The following is a 21,094-nucleotide window of genomic DNA, read 5'->3' as shown; positions in this document are numbered from 1 at the left end:
ACTAGAGATGTGTTTGTTTGGAGTTGGAGCTACATATTTGGTGTTGGAATTGCACTGCTGTTGATATGTTCAGGTAAGAATAAAGTTAAAAAAAGACCCTCAGACTCTGTGTGACTCTGTGGGGAGCTACACAGTTCCGCCGTCTGTCGTCATAACAGAGTGCCGTGGCTTGCCACGATGCATATGCGTTAATTACGTAAAAAAATGTAACGGAACTAATTAAATAAATAGTCATCGCCATTAACACACTATTTTTGACAGTCCTAGTTATTACATATCAAAATGATGCCTATCTATAGTATTGGTGTTGTGCTTGCTTGTACAACCCACAACATCTTCTCATTACCTGCTGCAGTGGCAAGACAAGATTTGGTCAATCTTTTTCAGCACTACCCCTTCAAATCACCACTTGAAAATGAAATAGACTATCATCAATATTAACACATCAAAGGGAGGTTTCTGTATGAAGAGGCCAATAATGCACAGCAATGCATACTTAAATGTTTTGCTTCAGTTATTGCTTTGTTTTCCCTGCTTTGACAGTCAATGCAGAAAATTCCATTTTGTGCAGAAATGCAAATGCTACAAGGCACGAGGACACTATCTGTATAAGAGAACAATTGCCTGAGGCCAGCGGAGGAGCAGACACCGCCTTTGAACCTTTCAAAGAGGCATTAATGTGCAACTTATAAATAATCAACTAATTCCTCCTTTATACAGCCAATTAAGTCTGTGGTATTAAAAGCGATGCAGCCTTGTGTTAAAAAAAAAAACAAACAGCAATCCTCATCAACCAAAAAAAAAGGGAATTTCATTTTAATCGCCATTTCTGGACAAAAAAAAACAATAATGTCACAAGGTGACCTCCTCCAGGGTTCCAAAATCCCAAGGCCACATCGTAGACCAAAGGATTCCAGTGCAGAATGATGAGTGACATTTCGCTGACATTTCCCAACAGCATAGCTCTCTCAAGACAGCAGAAATATCTATGGATATGCTGAATGTGACACCAACGTTTGGGGATGTGAGTTCTTTCAGGGGACGGCCTCAGCTCGGTGGCTGGTGATGAGGAGGCTGGACCCTGAGAGATTGAATGGTAATCACTGGAGCACAGATAATGGATGATTGAAGGCTCTTTCTGCACCGCTGTTGGATTTCAATATCAGAGAGGCCCTAGAATTGGGATTCTTATCAGGGGCGGTGTGTCAAACAAAGGGGAGCTGAGTGTGAAATATGGGGTCCAAAACAGGCACACGACCATGGCGATTAGCACAAGGATAAAAAAGGCAGCCCAAACAAAAGGGGGCAGCTTTAGCTGGACAAAAGGCTGTCCGCTGCCTTGTAACAAGAGACACCGAAGGGAAAAGGGGACATAAAGGGCGGGAGTGTGTACTTTGGTGGTAAAATAAGGACAAGACAAGAGTTTGTTGAGATGGCTGGAAGCGGGGCTGAATAGTGTCAGAGCCAATGTTTAAAAAGTGTTCCAGACTCCCTGCTTCTGAGGCGGAATAAAAGACCAGCAGGAATGAAATGCAATACACCCCACCTCAAAGCTATTCATACCCATCCAAATAAACACACAGGACCATTCACGTGCACACACGCACAAAAACCCATACACTGGCACAAGGGCTTCCATGTCTCTGCTAAGCTCATCACACACGCACACAAAAAACAACAACAAAATGATTCCCATTTATCCCTGAATTCCAAGTGCTACTGCTTGCCAGGAAAGCTCATTAACCCTCTCTTCAAGAACCCTAAGACAAAAGAGAGGAAAACAAAACATAACTAATCAATGAGAATGCACCCACTGAGGATTGTGTGTGTGTGACTGCGTGTGAGTGCAGGGGCAGTGGTGGGGGGGTTAACCTGAGAGGGTTAACAGCTTTTGCTTTAGTGTAGCGTTGGCTGGCTACAGGGCGGAGAAAGAAAGTTCATTAATTAAACAGGACTAGGGGAACAGATGGAATGGCTAGCTGGATGCTAATCACTTAAAGCAGACAGACATGTTCTAACACCCATGTATGGAGTACCATAACACCATAAGTACAGTGAGGACATTGTAGGGTCAGCCTATACAAGCTGATGACTTATCATGGTCATTTAGAAGAAGCACAATTTGAGACATTTCATTTTCTGGTTATTTAGGAGCACTTGTTTTTTTACATTATGAATGAGGGTATTATTACCTAAACCTGGGGGTTTGCCTGAAAGAATATGTAGAATGTATGCAGATTATCAGAATGTGCAAAATACTAGGAGGAGGAGATGCTAATGTAATCATTTACCACCCGCAATGTCATTTATCAAATCTGAAACCTGTTTGTGGTCGATGTTTGGGGTCTACATTTAGCACATTTGAAATGCAGGTGGCACTTTGTTACGCACCAATGGCTGCGGTCATTATGGCATAGGTGCAATGAAAAGAGGGTGGAGATAGAGAATTTTCCGTGCACTTCTCAACATACAGTCATGGAAGAAAATGATTAGACCACCCTTGTTTCTTCAGTTTCTTGTTCATTTTAATGCCTGATACAAGTAAAGGTACCTTTGTTTGGACAAATATAACAATGACAACAAACATAGCTCATAAGAGTTACATTTTTTCTGGCAGTATAATGCTATTGTTATTCATGTACGAACTTAAGTGATTTTGGTTATTATCAAGAAAACCATGGAAGTTGCTAGATATCAGCTCTTAAACTCTTATGGGCTACATTTATAGTAATTATATTTGTCCAAACAAATGTAACTTTTGTTGTACCAGGCATTACAATGGATTAATAAAGTGAAGAAACAATGGTGGTCTAATCATTTTTTCAATGACTATATTAGGACTGTCAGAAATAAACATAGTACAGACATATTGTCTAACCAGCAAAGCCATTTTTGAGCTGCTGAATGAATAAGCTTTGATTTGGAAGCTATTCATTATCTTCTTAGGAAAAACTCCTTGCAACATTGCATTTTCTTGTGTCTGGATCATTGCAGTTCGTGGAGGTGTAATAACGCGCCTGTGTCGAGTTGTGTGTTCTTTAGTGCAATAGTGTGGCTTTTAGGGTGGATATTGCCTGGCTATGCACCATGTAAGTAGTATGGGTGCACACTTTAAACATGACAAGAATTCTTGTTGGAGAAAAGCTGCATTGCCAGAACAGGGCAGCTAGAAGCCAGTCAGTGAGAACTATGGCATCCCTACTATGAATGATAATACAGTAATATGGAAGTGGTAGTGTGCAAGGCTTTGACAAGACTATTGGAAGAGCACATTAAGTGCTATATGCACACCTTGCAATCTACCTCGTTGTTCCCACCGTCTGCGTCAGCGAGTGACGTGTGGCTGTTTTTTTTTTTTTCCATCAGAGTTCAATAGCTGCTTGCTACTTGTTGATGTCCAAGCAGCAGCTGCATTAATTCTACATTTGATAAATTTTACTCTGGATTGGTCAGATCAACCCGAATAGAGGTTCAGGCTTATCTGCACCCTAAATCACCGAGCGGTTCTATTGACTCTCATTGCATTTGGCTAAGCAGCAACATTCAAGGAGCAGCGATCATCTACTTCATAAAACACCTCATACAAAGATGTTGACAATTTAGGGACATGGCCAATATATTGAGCAAGTAAGAGTGCGCATTTAAGTGTTTATTTCATTATGCATTTATTCAGTAATTAAATACAAACAATCAACAAAGGTGAAGTATCCGCCGAGCGGGGGTGCGGATGTGAGCTCCACCTCCATAAGGCCGTGCAATGCATGTCTGAAAGCTGTAAAAAACCCTCCACAATGCAATTCAGCCCTTGACCAACAGCGCCAAGACGGCAGAGCTCGGACAGACTCACCTTCCTGGCAAAACAAGCATTGGTGTCCAAAGCGTGGTGCAAGGGCCATCTGTAGAACGTGGCTCATTGCAGAAATAAAACAAAACAAAATAGAGCAAAAAGGCATCATGTAACTAAAAGCTAAAATGTTGATACTAATAATGATTGTGATAATTATATTATGATTATGTTAATTTTTTATTAGAAATAAAGGGCAGCCCTGACATAAATAGGCAACGACAAGCAGACAAGAGATAAACAGTGAGCCGTATTATTATCATCATCATCATCATATATTATAATAACAGTGGTTTATTTGGTTTAAAAAATGTTGACAATAATATCTTCATCAATTTGTGGGACAAACATTTCAAAACGCACCTGCATTGTTGTTGTGTGACTCGGTTAAATAAAAAACACTAATATATATATCTATATATAAATAACGACAACGCTATACTGTGTAAGTACATTTTCTACATGTTCACATGAATATCGTAACCTAATCGCAAATGTTATTGTTTAATCGGTGGTAGAGTTTGTTTGGGTTGAAATAAGCTGTGAAAATAAATGTTACAAAAATGAGTAGCTCTAACGCTGGACACCACTGGTGTAGACATCTGCGCCACAAATGCCTATCACAAGAATGGTGATGAACACATTCAAAATTTGTCATTAGTAATAAATATAGCACAATAAAACTGAAGTATGTTTACTTTGGAAAAAAAAACCCCAACACAACAATAATTGTCTTATTATTAAAAAAGGGTAATGCACCAAGATTGACTTTATTCTGACCAACAACCTGAGCTTGAGCTTGTCAGGGCACAGAGAAGGCAATCCCACACAAAACTGGCAGTCTTGCTGGTTTTTACTTTGCAGCGGACAGACAGATGTCAGACATGAATGGATAACAGACGGACACAGGAGGGGAGTCGCGGGGCATGGGTTGGGGGGTGGGGGTTCAAGTTTAAAAATATACAGAGCACGATATTATTTGTGTTACATGAGGCTATGTGGTATTTTATGCTAGTTTAATCTTAGTTTTTTTTTTTTTTAATCATTATGGACTATATTCAGGGGTGACAGAGGAAACTAAAATAATAAAAAATGTACTGGGGTGGGGGTTGGCTGCGGGGCAATTTTGCAAATCAACAAGCACTACTAAATGCAAAGGCAGTTTCCAAAAAAGAAAATGCAGTGGAACCTTGGTTAGTGTCATTAATTCGTTCCAGAAGGTCTTACTCTAACCGAATCAATTTTTCCCAGAAGAAATAACGTCCAATTCAATTAATCTGTTCCAAAAACGTTAACACAAAACACGTTTTTATAGTTTTAAAAATATAGTTTGACATGCAGAAAACAAGTTGAAATGGATATAAATATGTATATATAAATTATGAATGAAAGGGATACATTAACACGTAAGGTTATTTTTACCTTCATTGACGACGTGATTCTTGATGTGACCACCACAAGATCAATCACCACCACCTTCCTGTTTTGACGAGTTGGTTCTTGAATTCAAAAGTGTTTCTCACCTCAATACTGTAACCCAAAATGGAGCCAAAGAAAGCTCCAAGTGCCAGCATTTTGATAAAAAAAAAAGATGAGAAACACCATTGAAACCAAGAAATAACTCAGGAAGATGGTGTCCTTGTGGTGTCTCGCTGCCACATCGTGTTTTTGGGAACAGTAGTCTTCAATGAAGGTAAGAGTAACCTTAAATGTTCATTTAGCACTTTCATTTGTCATTTATATGTACTTTGAATTGTTCTGTGCATATAAATCTATAAAAATGTGTTTTGTGTTAAAAGTTTTGAGAGTCAACCGCTGATGACATCGTAGACAGGCAATGTAACTTCCGATTCCATTTGCCATTTTGTTCGCTAGCTAATAAGATGATAACAAAAAAAGAACCTTTTCTGATAAAAAAAAAATAATTAAGAATACAGACGGACTCACACAATGTATTATAAACACAAGAAAAGGCGGGACATATTGTATGCTAACCGGAGAATGCATGCAAACCGAGGCAAAGTTGTGGCTTAAATTTTCAACATTAACCAACACGCTAACCGGGGTGAATGCTACTGAGGTTCCACAGTTTGACATTAGTCATGTGCATGCTGTAGCACAGACCGGGCTCTGAGTCCCTGCTGTTGCCCCTTCTGGCTCCATGCCTGCTTTACCTGTGTTTAAAAGGGGGTGGCCCCGTGAAGCGAGTTGGGCTTGGCCCTCTGGGCTTTCAGGGTGTGGGTCCCATACGCCCTTGTCTTATGGGGTTGAAAGCAAGAGGAGGAGGAGCTGATATGTGTGTGTGTGTGTGTGTGTGTGTGTGTATGTGTGTGTAAGAGGGCAGTGTTTAGGATAAAAATGAGTAATGCTATGAGTCATTCTGCATTAGCAGCAGGGGGGAGAGACAGAAAGAAGAGGGAGTAAATGGGAGGGGGCGTGGAGAGAGAATACTTTTGCATGTTGTATGACGCTAGACGCCATATGCCATCCGAGCTGGGCTGCCCCCTGAGTCAGGGCTCTTGGTTTGACGGGCCTGGGCTTGTTCCACACCCCACCACCCACAGTACCCCCCTATGCTGCCAAAGATTCCTCATTTTCCACAAACTAACACCCGCCTCCCTCTTGGCCTTCCTAGGCTCTAGCAATGAACTAAGCAAACGCGTTGGTTGTGCATGGTTGCGTTGTGTATTTGTGTGAGTGTTTGGGGAGGGTTGGTGGTGGTGGGGTACTCAGTGATCTGAACACATCGGACATTGTCGTGAGTCTCGGCAAGAACAGCTGGTCAGCTGGAGAGAAGGGTGAGAGGGGGGAAGGGAAAAGGAGGGGGAAAACTGGGAGGCAGTGCGCTACACTGATAATGGGATTAGGTTAAAACATTCAGTGGGGGAAAAGACCCCCCCCTCCTTGCACCTTCTCTCGGTAGCCCCCCAAATACTGCATAAACTTTCAACCGCTCTATCAAAGCTGAGGACAGCCTCCATCACAATAAAACCATGCTGACCTCTGACCCTAACCTACCAACCTTAAACACTGTGCATACATATTTGGGTGGTTCTATCTATATTACGACAATCTGACACTTTTTTATCCCCACTGCTTTTAATAAACAGGAAGTTCACTTGTTATACACACATCAATTGAGACCATTGAGTGGGCCTGGTATATCATGGACTAGTGCTTGGCATCTCACTGTGCCCACTGGAGCACTGCATACTCCTCAGTGATATAAAACTGCCCTGTATTATCCATGAGACTGAATACAGTTATGGCAAAACAGCTGGCAAATTAGACCTATCAGTGGTGATTAATAATTCATGTGAGACAACACTAACATGACAGATCCTATTCGTGACACCCAACAGCCATGCAATCACACTTTCATCTGTGCTAGGTGAGCAATCATGACAGTAGACAAAAGGAAAAAGGAAAAAATAGACAAAGATGCGGAAAGAGAGAGAAGGAACGGGACAATGAGTTGCTAAGAAGGAATGTGAAAATGTCATTGTCAATGCAGTTGACTGTAATTACGATGGCGTCTGGGGGGTGGTGCATTAACAGCATACAAAGGACTGCAAGCAGGGGTTCATATCATCACTACACATCCACTGATATTATGTACCGGTACATCTTTTCTTAGCATTCTGTACTCATAAGTGCCTGTGTGGGATCATGGCAGACTTCAGCAGCTTTTCACTGAAAAGACCAAACCTGCCTCTAATCTTTCTACAACTACACACATGCACACACACACACGCACACACACACACACTCAAAAAAGCCTGGCTCGCATGATTGGCGAAGGGCAGAAACAGATTATGGTTATTGATCGGTGCCTGGAGATGGATCTGTGCATGTGTATGTGTTTGTGTGTGTCACAGCAGAGGATGGGGGCTAAGAACAGTGTGCAAAAGCTATTGATTCTGTCCAATAGGGAGGCCATGTCTCTGAATCAAGGTCAGCTCTGTACTGTCTCACCTATTAGAAACTTGCAGTCTCTCCAATACACACATGCACTCAAAGACAGTTTTTACCCTCAACAATATCAAATTGAGTGATGGAAAGTGCTTATCGAAGAAAGAAATGAATCCAAACTTCGATATGAAGACATTATTCTCGAGTGACAGTGGTGACACAGTATGTGGCAGCAGCCATGGTAGCAAGGCTGGGTTGAGGTGATGCAATCAAACGCTCTGTCAAGCTAATACGGTGGAACCTCGGTTTTCGTATGCCCCTGATAAAAATATGTCTTGGATATCGTACGGCCAGACTGTGCACCTAATAAAGTACTCAGTGGAATTGACTGCCCAAAGAAAGCATCCACATGGAGGTGACAGTCTCTGTGAAGAATGGATAGTGGTTCTTTTAGAGTTGGGACACTATAGACAGGTTCCGGCCAGGGAATCCTTTAATGCTCTTTATTACGTTTGTGTTTGTTCATAGTGCAAACACAGAACGATGAACAACTATCTGTCTCCTTTTTTCCTCCTAACAAGCATTGTGCAAAGAGCACTTTGTACGACTGAATGTTAGAGGAATCTGTTCTTAAAAAAAAATACGGCTGCAAAAAAAGGTTGCCAGAACTTTGATAAAGAAGGTGAGAAACACAACTGAAAGAAAGAAGTCGTACCGAAGTACAAAGGTAGCGTCTGTTACAATAGGATTGTAGTGTGAAGGTTCCTTAGTTAACACAGGTTGTAGCGGGAACGCTTTAAGGGAGATAACATAACAGAAAATTATCCAGGCCAGTGTGTGTAATGATGATTGTACCAGCTGCTGAATTTTACAATTAGGCTCGTAACTAGCCTGTAACAGACGAGAACGACAGTCTTCAATAAAAGGTAAAAATGATGTTAAATGATCATTCATCCATTTCATTTGTCATTTACACACTCCTGATCAAAATTTTAAGACCAGTTGAAAAATTGCAAGAATTTACATTTTGCACTGTTGAATCTTAAGGAGGTTCTAAGTAGAGCTTGAAAATGCAAAAAGAAGAAATGGGAGTGAGACAAAACATTTTTTGAGTAAGCAATTATTGCAAACAACCATTAAACTGAAATAAGCTGTTTATCAGCTGATCAGAAGTTTAAGATAACAGCCTTTCAAAGCCAAAATATTGGCAAAAATGTGGATTCAATGTCATTTTCAGGTATTCACACTGTCATGGTCGTTTGATGGCAAAGGCAAAAAAGCTTTCTCTCTTTGAATGCGTCGTACTGTTGAGCTACATAAGCAAGGCCTTTTGCAATGCACAATTGTCATTTTTCGGTTTTCGTTGAGGTTCCACTATACGTCTTTTTCTATTTGTATGATGCTCCATTAAAAAGAGGCTTCAAATGACATTCACTTTGATACTTTGATGCTGATAAAATGATGGAAAATGCGGTTTAATAAAAGCAAACATCTTGTGGTCACCCAGCATTCATAAAGCAACTGTAAAGGAAAGACCAGACAGACAATATACACAAACACACCCAAAACCCAGACCAGCTGCATTTTCCATCAACCATCTAAATAATAGATGATACATACCGAGTTGTCTGTGAGAGCCTTGTTATATGATGTCTATAATTGAGCCTTGACAGACAACATTGACGCAAATTCCAACTGACACTGAGCACTGGTATGAAAACTAGTTAGACTGCACAGATTCCCTAAATCACAGAACAGATGACATAAGAAGGGCTGGGGAGAAATGAATTTGAAAACCCTCCCATGGCCTATCTGTTTCTGTATTTTCCGAAAAATGTTGCCCGTGGTCATTTTCTATATCAAATCCTATTAGTCTTCGAGATCTGTGAGTGTTGCAGCAGACTGTTGGGAGTCCTCTCTAGCCTTGACAGAGTGCGAGGGAGGGGGGCCGCAGCGTCATACTGGCCTTTTATCAGGATACATGGGGGTCATGTAGCTTCTCTTAGAAGAAATATTCAACTAATTACCTAGGAGAGTGGCCTCACCGGAAGAGAGCAGTCTGTGGAGTGTTAAAGCATCGTGTTGTGGTAAACTAAGGACAGGGATTTAGCCGAAAAAAGGCTTGTACCATTGTTCGAACATGAAGAAGATGAAAGAGCTACAATTCAAAAGAAGGTGGAAATTTGAACACTGGTGCGGGAAAGTGCAAAAAGCTGGTAGTGTGAAACTGCAAATGCAATGATGAAAGCATACAACAGGCTTAGCTTTATGGAACATGCCTATGCTGTACATTGACATCACCAAATCAAAGCAGTCATTCACTTCCCTTCTCCTCAGACAAACAGCAGACGGACATGCAGATACTGGCTGTGTGCTTAGTGTGCCTGGCAGATTCATTCGGCACGTCTCTTGGACAGGGTGATGCCTGGCAGACTATCAGTGCCAGAACTCCAGAGGCTTATTTCCTTTCATAGATCATGACGTTCTGCTGCAAGCTTCCCTGCTAAGGAATGCCAGGTAAGGCTTCCGTGGCCGCTCAAAGTCCCCCTGCACTCCCCCGAGGCTCACAGAGGCAGGCAAGATTGTGGCTGGCTCCTCCCATTCGAGAGTCACACAAGGCTAATTCTCTTGGCGTCGGGTAACAGACATCTGTCACTCAGGATGCCCCCGGGGACACACAGACTAGGCCTGATAGAGAAAATTGAGGGTTCAGGGGGTGCTAGATGCTCTATTCAACAACAGTCACATCCTAACTACATACTGTATATGCCACTTTTTAATTTATTTAAGTTTAACAATAATCCACAAGGTAAAAACAATAAATATTACTCTTTGACCGAAAACACCTTGGGGAAGGTTTCTATAGCAACCGCCAGAGGGGTAGCGGGGCTCTGGTGAGGCGGTGCTGTACATGCTGTCCAAGAAAGAGTGGGGTGTTATGAGAGATCAGGTTTCCCCCTCAAGGGGCCATCCCGTCCCTCTTACAGCCCCCCCCCCATCTCCCTCCCAAATCCAGTGCTGCTGGTATTCACATGCTAATTTGTCTCCATTGGTGATTACACTGCCTTTAAACCAACTGACAACTACAGCTGGAGTCAGGCTCTTAACGGCACACTGTTGGGAGGGATGGGTGGAAGGATGAGAGCTTGTGTGTGTGTGTGTGTGTGTGTGTGTGTGTGTGTGAGCATGTGCCACATTTGTTGATGTGGCTCTTATTTGGGCGCTCCTTGTGCTCCATAAAATTGTAGTAATAGATGATGACACATCAGCGCGCCTACCGTAAACAGCTCCATACAACCTCCCATGCTGCTCCAGGCTGTGCAACAGCCCCGGCTTAATAGCTGTATGCAAATCAACCAGCCAATAAAGATCCATGTCAGCGCTCTGCTGTGTACATTGGCTGACGTGACAAGTACACCACATGTCTCTGTGCTTTTACCCAAAAAGGATGCTGGTTTTGCTGAATAAGTTCTGCAATGTTATAAATCCAGCAGAGTCATAGAAAACATTTAAACATATCACAGACTTAAATAAGTGTAGATTATTGGGTAATTATGATAACACAACTATTGAATGCCTCTTAATCATATTAGTATTATATAAAACTGAATGAATGCAAAGAAAAGGATACAAACTCTGGTAGAGTGTCAGTCGGGACTTGACAGCTCTGCTGGCATTGATACAAGTGGCCCGCACTAAGCTTGGCAGTAGCTTCCCATTGATGATGGCACCATTAAATAGAGGCCCAAAGAAGGGAACCTGAAAATGTAGGAGTGAAACAATTGTAACAATACAGACACTGCGTATTTCAACATGCATGCTCATCTGAACTTAATTTTGTTGATGGTTTATCCCGCACCTAAAAAAATAAGAGAGGCTGATTAAAAAATCATGCTCCGACCGTTTTTCCATCTGTTTAAGGCAAGGTTCAACACTTAACCTGATGTTACCCAACTTTGCATGACAACGGCACATATTGAGTGAGAATCAATGTATGGCAAATGAAATTAAAATGACAATCGATACTTAACAATGCCCTCATATTGAGCTACCAAACAAATACAAAGCAGCAATAAGCATTTCAGCGCCAGTGTGTGAGTGTGTGTGGGCACACGTGTCTGTTCATGCGGGCCCTTAATCACCGAGGCCCAATGGTTATTGACCTGGAAGTTGACGGGAATGTCAAAGTCTCTCCTAAAGGTCCTTCTGTCTTCAACTTGGTAATTTAAGGGGGGTAATAGGAAGTCAAATGATATAACAAAGGGGATTTTTAGGTGATTATTATTAACTCATTTGCCATAAAACTGCAGTGATGGATGAAATTGTACCATAAAATGTGACTTCTGACTTTGAAATTTGAAGGAGGCGAAGTGCTTTTCTGTACCTTTTAACTAGAGTTGGGCATCGTTTGAATTTCAATGATTCCAGTTCCAATTCCTTGTTTTAATTCCGGTTCCTAACGATTCTCGATTCCAATGCTTTTAAAAGGCAGGGTCATAAAAGTTTGCACGGTTTAAATGAAGGTGCTAACTGGAATTCTTTTTGGATGAAATGTCTGAACTTGTCGATGAATTGTTTCATGATATGAACTTTTGATCAACTTTAGTCTGAATTTCTTACAGGGGTATTTTCAACCAGAATACAAACATCAAAGCATTCAACTTGAATTATAAATGTTATGAAGTTTCATTTCACTGGGGTACACTTTCACAAAAGATGTTTACTTTTGACAAGTATTATACTTGGATTTCTGTCTCAATGTTGGTGTAAGATATTTTTTATGACACTGCTCTTATTTTGAAGGCCAGAAGTGTGTTGTGTGGGTTGAGAAAGTCCCTTGACTGTTGCAAACAGAGACGTACTGTGCAAGTACATAAATTGCCTAGCCATAGCTCCTGTCCTTTATTTACACCAAACTTCCACATCAGCTAGGATCCTGAAATCCTGGTTTACTTTGGTAGGAGACGTCATTTATTGTTGAACATCCCTGATTCTGGCTGCTTGGAGGAAGTTCGACACAGCGCCTCAAATGCGAGGTAAACCGTTATTTCTGAACAATAATCATGTTGATCGTGCACCCTCCTTTGCATGATATCATTGTGTAGCAAATGTTGCACTGAGCTGACCGTTTTTTTTTTTTTTAATGAAGTCAAGCCAAACTTTTTAGCCGCTTCTTTTTGGCTAGTGCTCGCCGGCCTCTTCTTCATTGGTGTTCGCAGCTATTTCTTCCAGTTGGCGAAGTGAGCATCAAAACTAGGAATCGAAATAAAAACATTTGAACGATCCCGGGAGAATCGCAATGTTAGTCCCGGTTCCCATTGATGCTCGAGACTCTAAGCCCAATCCTACTTTTAACTGTCTTAAAGGAAAACTGCACTTTTTTGGAAGCTTGCCCATCATCCACAATCCCTATGTGAGACAAGTAGAAAGCCGCTAGGGATGTTGTAGACGAGTATCCGTTACAGATAATGCATTTTTCAGGATACGAGCATGAAAGGAGTACAGCTCATCATTATCCGTAATCGTGATGACGGAAAATCCTCATTTTATATTAACTCTTCACGCTCTGTGATAGGTCAGTCACACACAGCGGCCGCCCCTCCCTAGACATATACACAAATGCACAGCAACATAACATCTCAGCAATCAGCAGTGCACTAAACACATTGAAATAGCAAGCTAACAATATAATGAATTGGTGGCAATGCTGACGAGGCTAACTTAGCTCAGCAGTTGGTGACCAGCTTGGTGGCTGGATGCTTAAGGCACACAACTCATACAATATCACAGTGCAAACAGCGTCTAGCATTGAATGAATGAGAGATAACCAGGTTACTCACGTTTATAGACGCACACCGTTAGTTGAACATCAAAAACAAGGTCTATGTTACGTGTCTTTATTGTTAATTCCCTATTTTCTTGCCATTTTTGTAGCAACAAATTATCTCCTCCAGTACAATGCTGGTCAACCGATGTTCACGAGGATATCGTACCACAGTGTGTTCTGAACACTGTTTTTATGCAAACAGGACATAGTAAGTACTCGAGAACTTGGAACACCTGTAGGAATTAGTTGCACCAACTGCCAAGGCTTGATCAGCCTCCATTTCTGCAGAACAGCTTTAAATTGTTGACCCATTTTGTCGTCTCTGAAACAGGCCTTTTTGTATAATTCAGAAATACACATTATTTTTCAGTTTTAGGTAACCTTTTTTTCTTAACCTCTGGCACTTCACCACTTACCTTTGTACCATTTCAAGCTATTCATTGGTCTTGAATTTCAGTAAATAACTGGAAAAATTGGGGTGTTCTAAACTTTTGACCGGTAGTGTATATACGTAAATATAGCAGGGTTATGGGGCCTACAAGAGAAATACATTATTTAAATGTTTTGCTGCATGTATGTAGAATGCTATATGAGAATATGAGAGCATTGAGTGAGCCACAGAAAATGGAACTATCCACAGGAAGGCTCTACATCCAGTGAAGTACTATGGAGTATCTGAAGATGAAAGCCTGCCATGAATGGAAAGTAACCATTTCTGAGAGCACATACCCACAGTGTGGGTAATAATGCACTATGAGAGTGCAGAAGCTAAGAGCCTTCAGACAGACATTGCAACAGAAGAAAGAACATCTAAAACTAATTGAAATGACCAGGAAACATGGGGTTATTAATGTGTACAGGGTAGAAATGAATACTGTGAATATAGCCATCCAATATTTTGTTTATTGTGCCAGAAAAATAACGTGCTTTAGCTGTCATCCTGAAAAAAAAACCCAATTAGTTTAATGCTTCACAACAAAAACAATCTTTGCTATACAACATGAATATACTTTTTGTGATGACGAACGCACTCCAATAAATTATTAATACTGTACAAAATGGAAAAAGAACTAGTTTCGTGCATGGTGGAAGAATATGTAAGTAGAGTAATACATACTGTAGTCCCGTGTTGCTACACTGAGGATGGACAATATCACTTTTGTTGTTTTTAGTGTACTTTTTAACTTTAATGTGCACAATATCTTTCAAGTGTGACGCAGGTTCTTCTGGGGGAAGTGTGCCAAAGAAAAGGGCACATTTTTTTAAAGCCCAAATTAATATATTTTATCTGAATCTTTATGATAAAATGTGGGTAAATGCAGGACTTAAAGAGGTACAGTTGATGCTGATAAATTCATCTGGTTTGGAATCGGAGGCTTACGCTTTACTGAGTGTCCACATTGTGTTATTCTGTTTTATCATATACAGTATATGGTGTTTGCCGGGTGTTATTTCCATGTGTCCTTTGTGTGTATTCTTCACAAAACAGATGACAAAATCAATTGTCTCACCTGTGGTTTCTTCATGATCTGGATGAAATACATGTGGTTCTTCATCGGATAAATGACAATCAGCACGTCTCCAAAGTCCGTTGGAATGATGCCACGCCGGTAGTCCCTGGTGTGCTCTGACCACACAATGTGTACCTCGTCATTTCCAAGGTGACGCAGCTGCCAAAAACGCAAAATCAGACTGATCAAGAGACTGGCGAATCCATGAAGTTTTCCTCCGATGGTGATGATTAATTAATCAATAATTTTTTAAATTAATGATTTTATTTCTTTTTACCATCTAGATTTTGTGTTTTTAACTGAGATGTGGCTCGACAAAAACACAGCTAATGCTGTCCTGATTGAGTCTAGTCCACTTCATTTCAACTTTGTATCTTAAACACGACAAAACCAGAGGGGTGGCGGGTTTGTGCCATATTCAGCGATAATATAAATCACCCAAAAAGTACAGTATGTGTCATTCAACATGGTGTTAAAACACGGTAATAGTAATGGTTTAATTGTAGTTCAATATGTATACAAATTACAATGGAATACATCACATAGTACAATTCATAGTTCCACATGTCCAAAAGGTGTAGCAAGAAGCAAAACTTATTTAATCCTACCCCAATCCATTTCAAATCAATTGCAATACATTTATTCACTTCCTGTATTCCAAAGGTCTGTATTCCAAATGATAAGATCATGTAACAATGTGGTAATATAATGGTCAAAGTTTTTCCACAATCATAATAAATAATAATTATATACAATAATCAGTATAATAATAAATAAAAAATAAGAATCCTATAAATAGACATCAGACAACATAGCTGGAACAATGAACTTCCATACTTTATATTACCATTTACAAATCATAACAGATTTGTTTTATTGATGATTTTACTGATTTACTTTCAGTTGGGTCCACTGATTTTGACTTTTTGGTCAGTACAGGGGACAGGAATGTGCATGTGGATGTAGCCAACGACAGGCATGCTAAACAACTCACTGCTGTCCCCAAATTGGTCTCATTGAGCATGTGACTGAACCCACCCATAGCAGAGGCCACATTCTTGGTTTGATCATTACTGAGGGTGTTACTATTTACAAATGTGAATGTTGCTTTTTGTGATCACTTTTGTGTTTTCATTGACCTGTCTGTTACACCCAAACCAGCAGTTGGGTCTGCAGTTGTTCAGGGAAGCCTCATTAATGATAACACAGGGATACAGTTTATGGCAAGGATTAGGTTTGAAAACATCTAGCGTGATGATCTGTTGAGCGCTTATACATCAAGTGTTGTAAATGTTTTGGATATCATTGCTCCTGTCAACGTTAGGATGGTTAAAAGTAGGCAAAAGGCACCATGGAGAAAAGAAGAATCTGTCATGGCACAGAAATGGGAGTGCCAGAGAGCCAAAAGGAAACGGTGCAAGTCAAAGCTTCAGGTTCATTAATACTGTTTGCTACAGTTAACAGATTAACAACCCCTCCAGTTTCATCTAAGTTTATGTGCAAAATTCTTTCATGACAAAGTTCAAGGTATAAACAAATCCAATCATTTCCACAACACAAATAACTACTCTGCAGCTAGCTCGACACCTCAAGCTGACACATTTCAGTCAGTCCATCAACATGCTGCCTTGATGAGTTACTCATTAGATTTATAAAAGTCTGTGCTGAGTAGTTTGCTACCACAACTCACTCATCTAGTTAACATCTCACTTCAGACTGGAACATTACCAAAGGCTAGGAGTGTAACGATTCGTTTTAGTAATGATTTAATTTGGATCACAATTCGTGGTGGCCGATACGTTGCAAGGACGATATTGGTTCATTTAGAAAATGGGTCACCAACGTGGTGCCCGCGGGCACCAGGTAGCCCCCCACGACCACATGAGGTGCTGCAAGCCTGCTTTTCATTCAGGTTTTCAGTTAATAATGAAAGAACAGTAGAAAGAAATGCATTCTGAAATACAAAATATGAGTTGTGGACACCAGCATTTTGTTAATGTTCTGGTCAAACAAGCATATTCACTTTGTTTGGGTTAAAAATAAGCTCTGAAAATAAATGTTACAAAAATGAGTAGCTCTTGGCCATTTTCATTTTGTAAAAATAGCTCTCACAACGAAAAACGTTGGTGACCCCTGATTTAGAACATATAGTATCTTTTATAGAGAAATACTGTATAATGTTTTTGGGTAACAAGTTATTGTTAACTTTATGCATTATTTTAGAAGTTTGGTTCTGCAGATTTACTTTGTCACTGCATCAAACAGATCAGTGTGTAGATGCAAAAAAATTCTCCAGCTAAATTCAGACAAAGCTGCACAACTTCAGTACATCCAGAATGCTAGAGGTTTAGGGCAAGTGACTGAGTTCAGCCCGTCATTGTCGGTGGTTAGCATCATCCCCAGAAGCCCCAAAACTAAACAGAAAAGTCGGAGTGATGTGAGCCTTTTTTGTACATTACTTAGTATCCCATTTTACACACAAACTTTTGTGTGCGTATGTTATTTGATCAGGATCGGGACCATTTTTGCCTTTTTTCCAAATGAGCCCACCCAATATTTACGGCAGCTACCATAAAGTGCTTTGTTTTTGTGGCAGACCGGAAAGTAACCAAAGCCATGTCAGCTGTGTGGAAGCGCTTTTGCAGTGTGAATGAAAATAGTCCTACAACCAGGTGCAATGTCTGCAAAATGACAATTTCAGTGGGTAGTATTAGCAGAGCTGCATTAAATACCACAAATTCAATGTGAATCTGACCTTTAATTCTCTCAGAGTTTTATTTCATGGGATTTACAACAATACTAGCAAATTCTTAATTTTATGAAAAAGATTCATAAAATGGTGTTATTGTGTTTACTTTAGTGACTTGCTAAAAACATTTTCAGTTCCATAATCTATAATAACATTGTCAAAGTATCGGATCGGGACTCAAAATCGTATCGGAGGCCAAAAATGCTGATTGGGACATCCCTACTCGTAACAAAAGAAAACACATAATGCATCAGATACAAGGGCAGCTACGACGTTAAATAAACACAGTAAATACATTTTACAAACAAGAATTTAAACAGTGGTCTTGGTTAAGATTTGACCCCTTTTATAGTGTTCTCAACATGCATTCAAATTGAAAGGCAAAAATGCATAAAATTGAGCATTTTAAAACCAATAATTCAAACCCAATTAACTTCCCCCATCAGAGATTAAATTGCTTCCTATTTCCACTCTATTCACAAACACAAATGAAAGCAGGCAGGACAAGAGGGTACACTTAAAGACCAGGAAATTGACTGACGCTACTTTGAAATAGGTAAACAGCTTTACCCAAAGTTGAATCAACACAGTTACATTATATTCTCCGACAAGTGTAGCTCATACATTAGCAGAAATTAAGACTCTGCTCAGTAGAAAACATCTGCCAATGTACTGCGGACCTAATGAGCCATTAGAAAACATGCCCTCGCCACCAAAAATGCAATTAGTGCATTCTATTATAAGCCCTTAATTATGGTAATTCTGTGATCTTAAACAAACACACGACATGCTGATTACTGCTCACCAGTCTATCCAAGGACCAGCAAACCAAGTCAGTCACTGGGACAATTTCACAGAAATGTTGAATATGCATTTAGAAATGACAATTAACACTGCAATGTTAATTTAGGTTAAGATATTAGCATTTGGATGAGCTAAATTACAAGTTTAATGAGGATGCTTATGCTCCAATCAATCAGCTCCAGCACTTATTCACTCCCTTGTTAATCACATCCAAATGTTGAAGACTCCTTTCTTTGTTTTATTTTTATAAATCTGATTCAAGTCAAAGGATGCTGTCCAATTAACAGTCTTTGACCTCCCACCCAACAGATACGCCTCAAACACAAGGATGTAGCAGATGAGGACCTCAGAACACTGGGGGCTACTCATAAAAACAACCTTTGGTGCCCCATTGAAGCTGCTGTGCCTCGGGGCAAATTAAATAGCTTGGGCTATCTTCTCTCACACACACCCGCACCCGTGCACACACACACACACACACACACACGGCCTGACCCCTAACGCTGCATGTCGCTTCTGTAACTGCATTACCGAGGCCAGCTGCTACTGCTGCAGCTTGCACTGCGCAACAACACACAATTGGATTGAGGAATTTGTAATTTTTTTTTTTACCATTTTTGTTTCATTTGGCTGTTTTTTTCTCCTTGGTCTTCTCAAACAGGCAACATGCCACCAAGACCCCCCTCTTATCCATTTTTCTACGCAGCTAACCCCCACAGTATGCCTCTATGGCCACAGGCAGTAAAGTAGGTGACGGCTGGACTAAAAGTGTTATTTTTAAATTGACATGGAAAACAACCTATCCACGAAGAGATGAAGCCCATTGCTCATTCCAATTCTTATATCATCTTCACTTCCCACTGTAATCATCCCATTCCAGGAATTTGTGCGTGCAGCCAGCCAACCAATTTCTATATAGCCCATGGCCGAAAGGTGAGCATAAGCAATTACAGAAGTTCCTGTCGTGAAATGGTTAGAGAGGGACCGCAAACTGCATTCTGCCATTTCCCCCCTTTTTCTTCTGCGAGATAGGCAATATTTTTACTTGGGCAATTTTTTGCGGATCATTATATGGCTTTGGCATTTTACGTGTTTTACTGTGACGCAGGGTCTGTGGAGGACCGGAGTGAGGTTGAGGCCTGATGAATTTCCCTTCTCAGCAGGGCACTGTATGAGAAGATTGGCAGCATGGGCAGGGGCCTTTGCAGCTCATTTCTTCGCACTAACTGCTACTTGTGTACTACAGTCTTGAATCCTACTGCAGAACTCAATCGATCGCTCCTGTGGCGGCAGCAGGAATTGGATAAAAGGATCCTGCCGGCATCCGGCCGGCGCCTGCTCTCGCAGGGAGAGCTAATGGCTGAATCCAGGCCCTGGTCACAGCACACAGGGAGGGGGGCAGGGGATAGCAGAATCATTGTCATTACCACAGTGGTAAATGCCCCCCTGTTCACTCGCACACCAGCCACTCTCTACTCGTCATGCCTGCCTGCCAGGGTCACTAATCAATGGTCGCATTCTGGAGTCACACCTCCTGATCACAGCTTAACACCAATCTGGAGGATATCAAAAATACTATTCTGGCCAAACGCAACAGTGTAGCCATTTCTCTGCATCAGACATGCATAGTGTTGTTTCCCCACTCCAGGGGCGCCAAGTAAAGCTACATGCATCCTAATTAGAACAGGAAGATATGACTTACAGGCATCAGTTGTAAGTGTTAGTTACCTTTTTGGTGAGGGAGTCATCAGAATCAGATGGCATACGCGTAGAGACGTGGAAGATGGCTTCCACAGTGGAGGTAGCATAGTACGGAGCAGTTAGACCTGTGCTGCCGTTCCGCTGGAGGCCCCCCATGAAGCCACAGTGTGTGGCTAGGTCCACCTGAAGAAAATGTTTCAAATCAGCATATAGAAATGCAACTGTTTTTTGTGTGCAAAAATTAAAAATGCATCAGTATTGAGTGACAGACAAGTTAGCAAGTGCCGTAAATTTCGGACTGAATAGATACACACCTGAATAATACTGTAAGTCGCACCAACCAAAGAGAAAAAAAAATGTACATATATAGGCCGCACTTGTCCATAAACCACAGGTGTCCTCGTAACATGGAATATTTACACAAAAAGACACTTTAAACCTTGCAATCCTACCTACACTCTGTGTTCCCAGCGTCACTCGTTAGCTCCGGTGAGACGTGAGACACTTTTTTTCCCCATCGGAGTTCAACAACTGCTGCGGTCCAAGCAGTCAAGGCAGAAGCTGAAGTAACTCTACTCTTGATCAAACATTTGTCAGATCAAAACACGATCGCTGCATAAGACTTATCGTCCACTTCACTACTCCAAATCACTACTTCCTGACTCTAAGCATCATGGGAGTTGTAGTACTTTTAGCCATAAAATAAGCCGCAGGTAGGCCTGTCACGATAATCAATAAATGGATTA

The 21,094-nt window shown here is 40.9% G+C and overlaps 1 protein-coding gene across 9 annotated transcripts in view; it reads right to left on the bottom strand.

The window, feature by feature from the left end:
• Nucleotides 1–21,094, bottom strand: part of ralgapa2 (Ral GTPase activating protein catalytic subunit alpha 2) — a 122,197-nt gene that overhangs the window by 21,909 nt on the left and 79,194 nt on the right. For all 9 annotated transcript variants that reach the window (XM_054796881.1, XM_054796883.1, XM_054796882.1 and 6 more), the window contains 3 exons: nucleotides 20,376–20,531; nucleotides 15,095–15,253; nucleotides 11,388–11,515 (listed from right to left, as the gene is read on the bottom strand). In XM_054796881.1, coding sequence (XP_054652856.1) covers nucleotides 11,388–11,515; nucleotides 15,095–15,253; nucleotides 20,376–20,531 — 443 coding nt within the window. The remainder of the gene's footprint in view (nucleotides 1–11,387; nucleotides 11,516–15,094; nucleotides 15,254–20,375; nucleotides 20,532–21,094) is intronic.

The sequence above is a fragment of the Dunckerocampus dactyliophorus genome, chromosome 13 (assembly GCF_027744805.1).
Source record: "Dunckerocampus dactyliophorus isolate RoL2022-P2 chromosome 13, RoL_Ddac_1.1, whole genome shotgun sequence".
NCBI lineage: Eukaryota > Metazoa > Chordata > Actinopteri > Syngnathiformes > Syngnathidae > Dunckerocampus > Dunckerocampus dactyliophorus.
The sequence above is the reverse complement of the archived record's forward strand: the minus strand, read 5'-3'. Positions and strand labels throughout refer to the sequence as shown.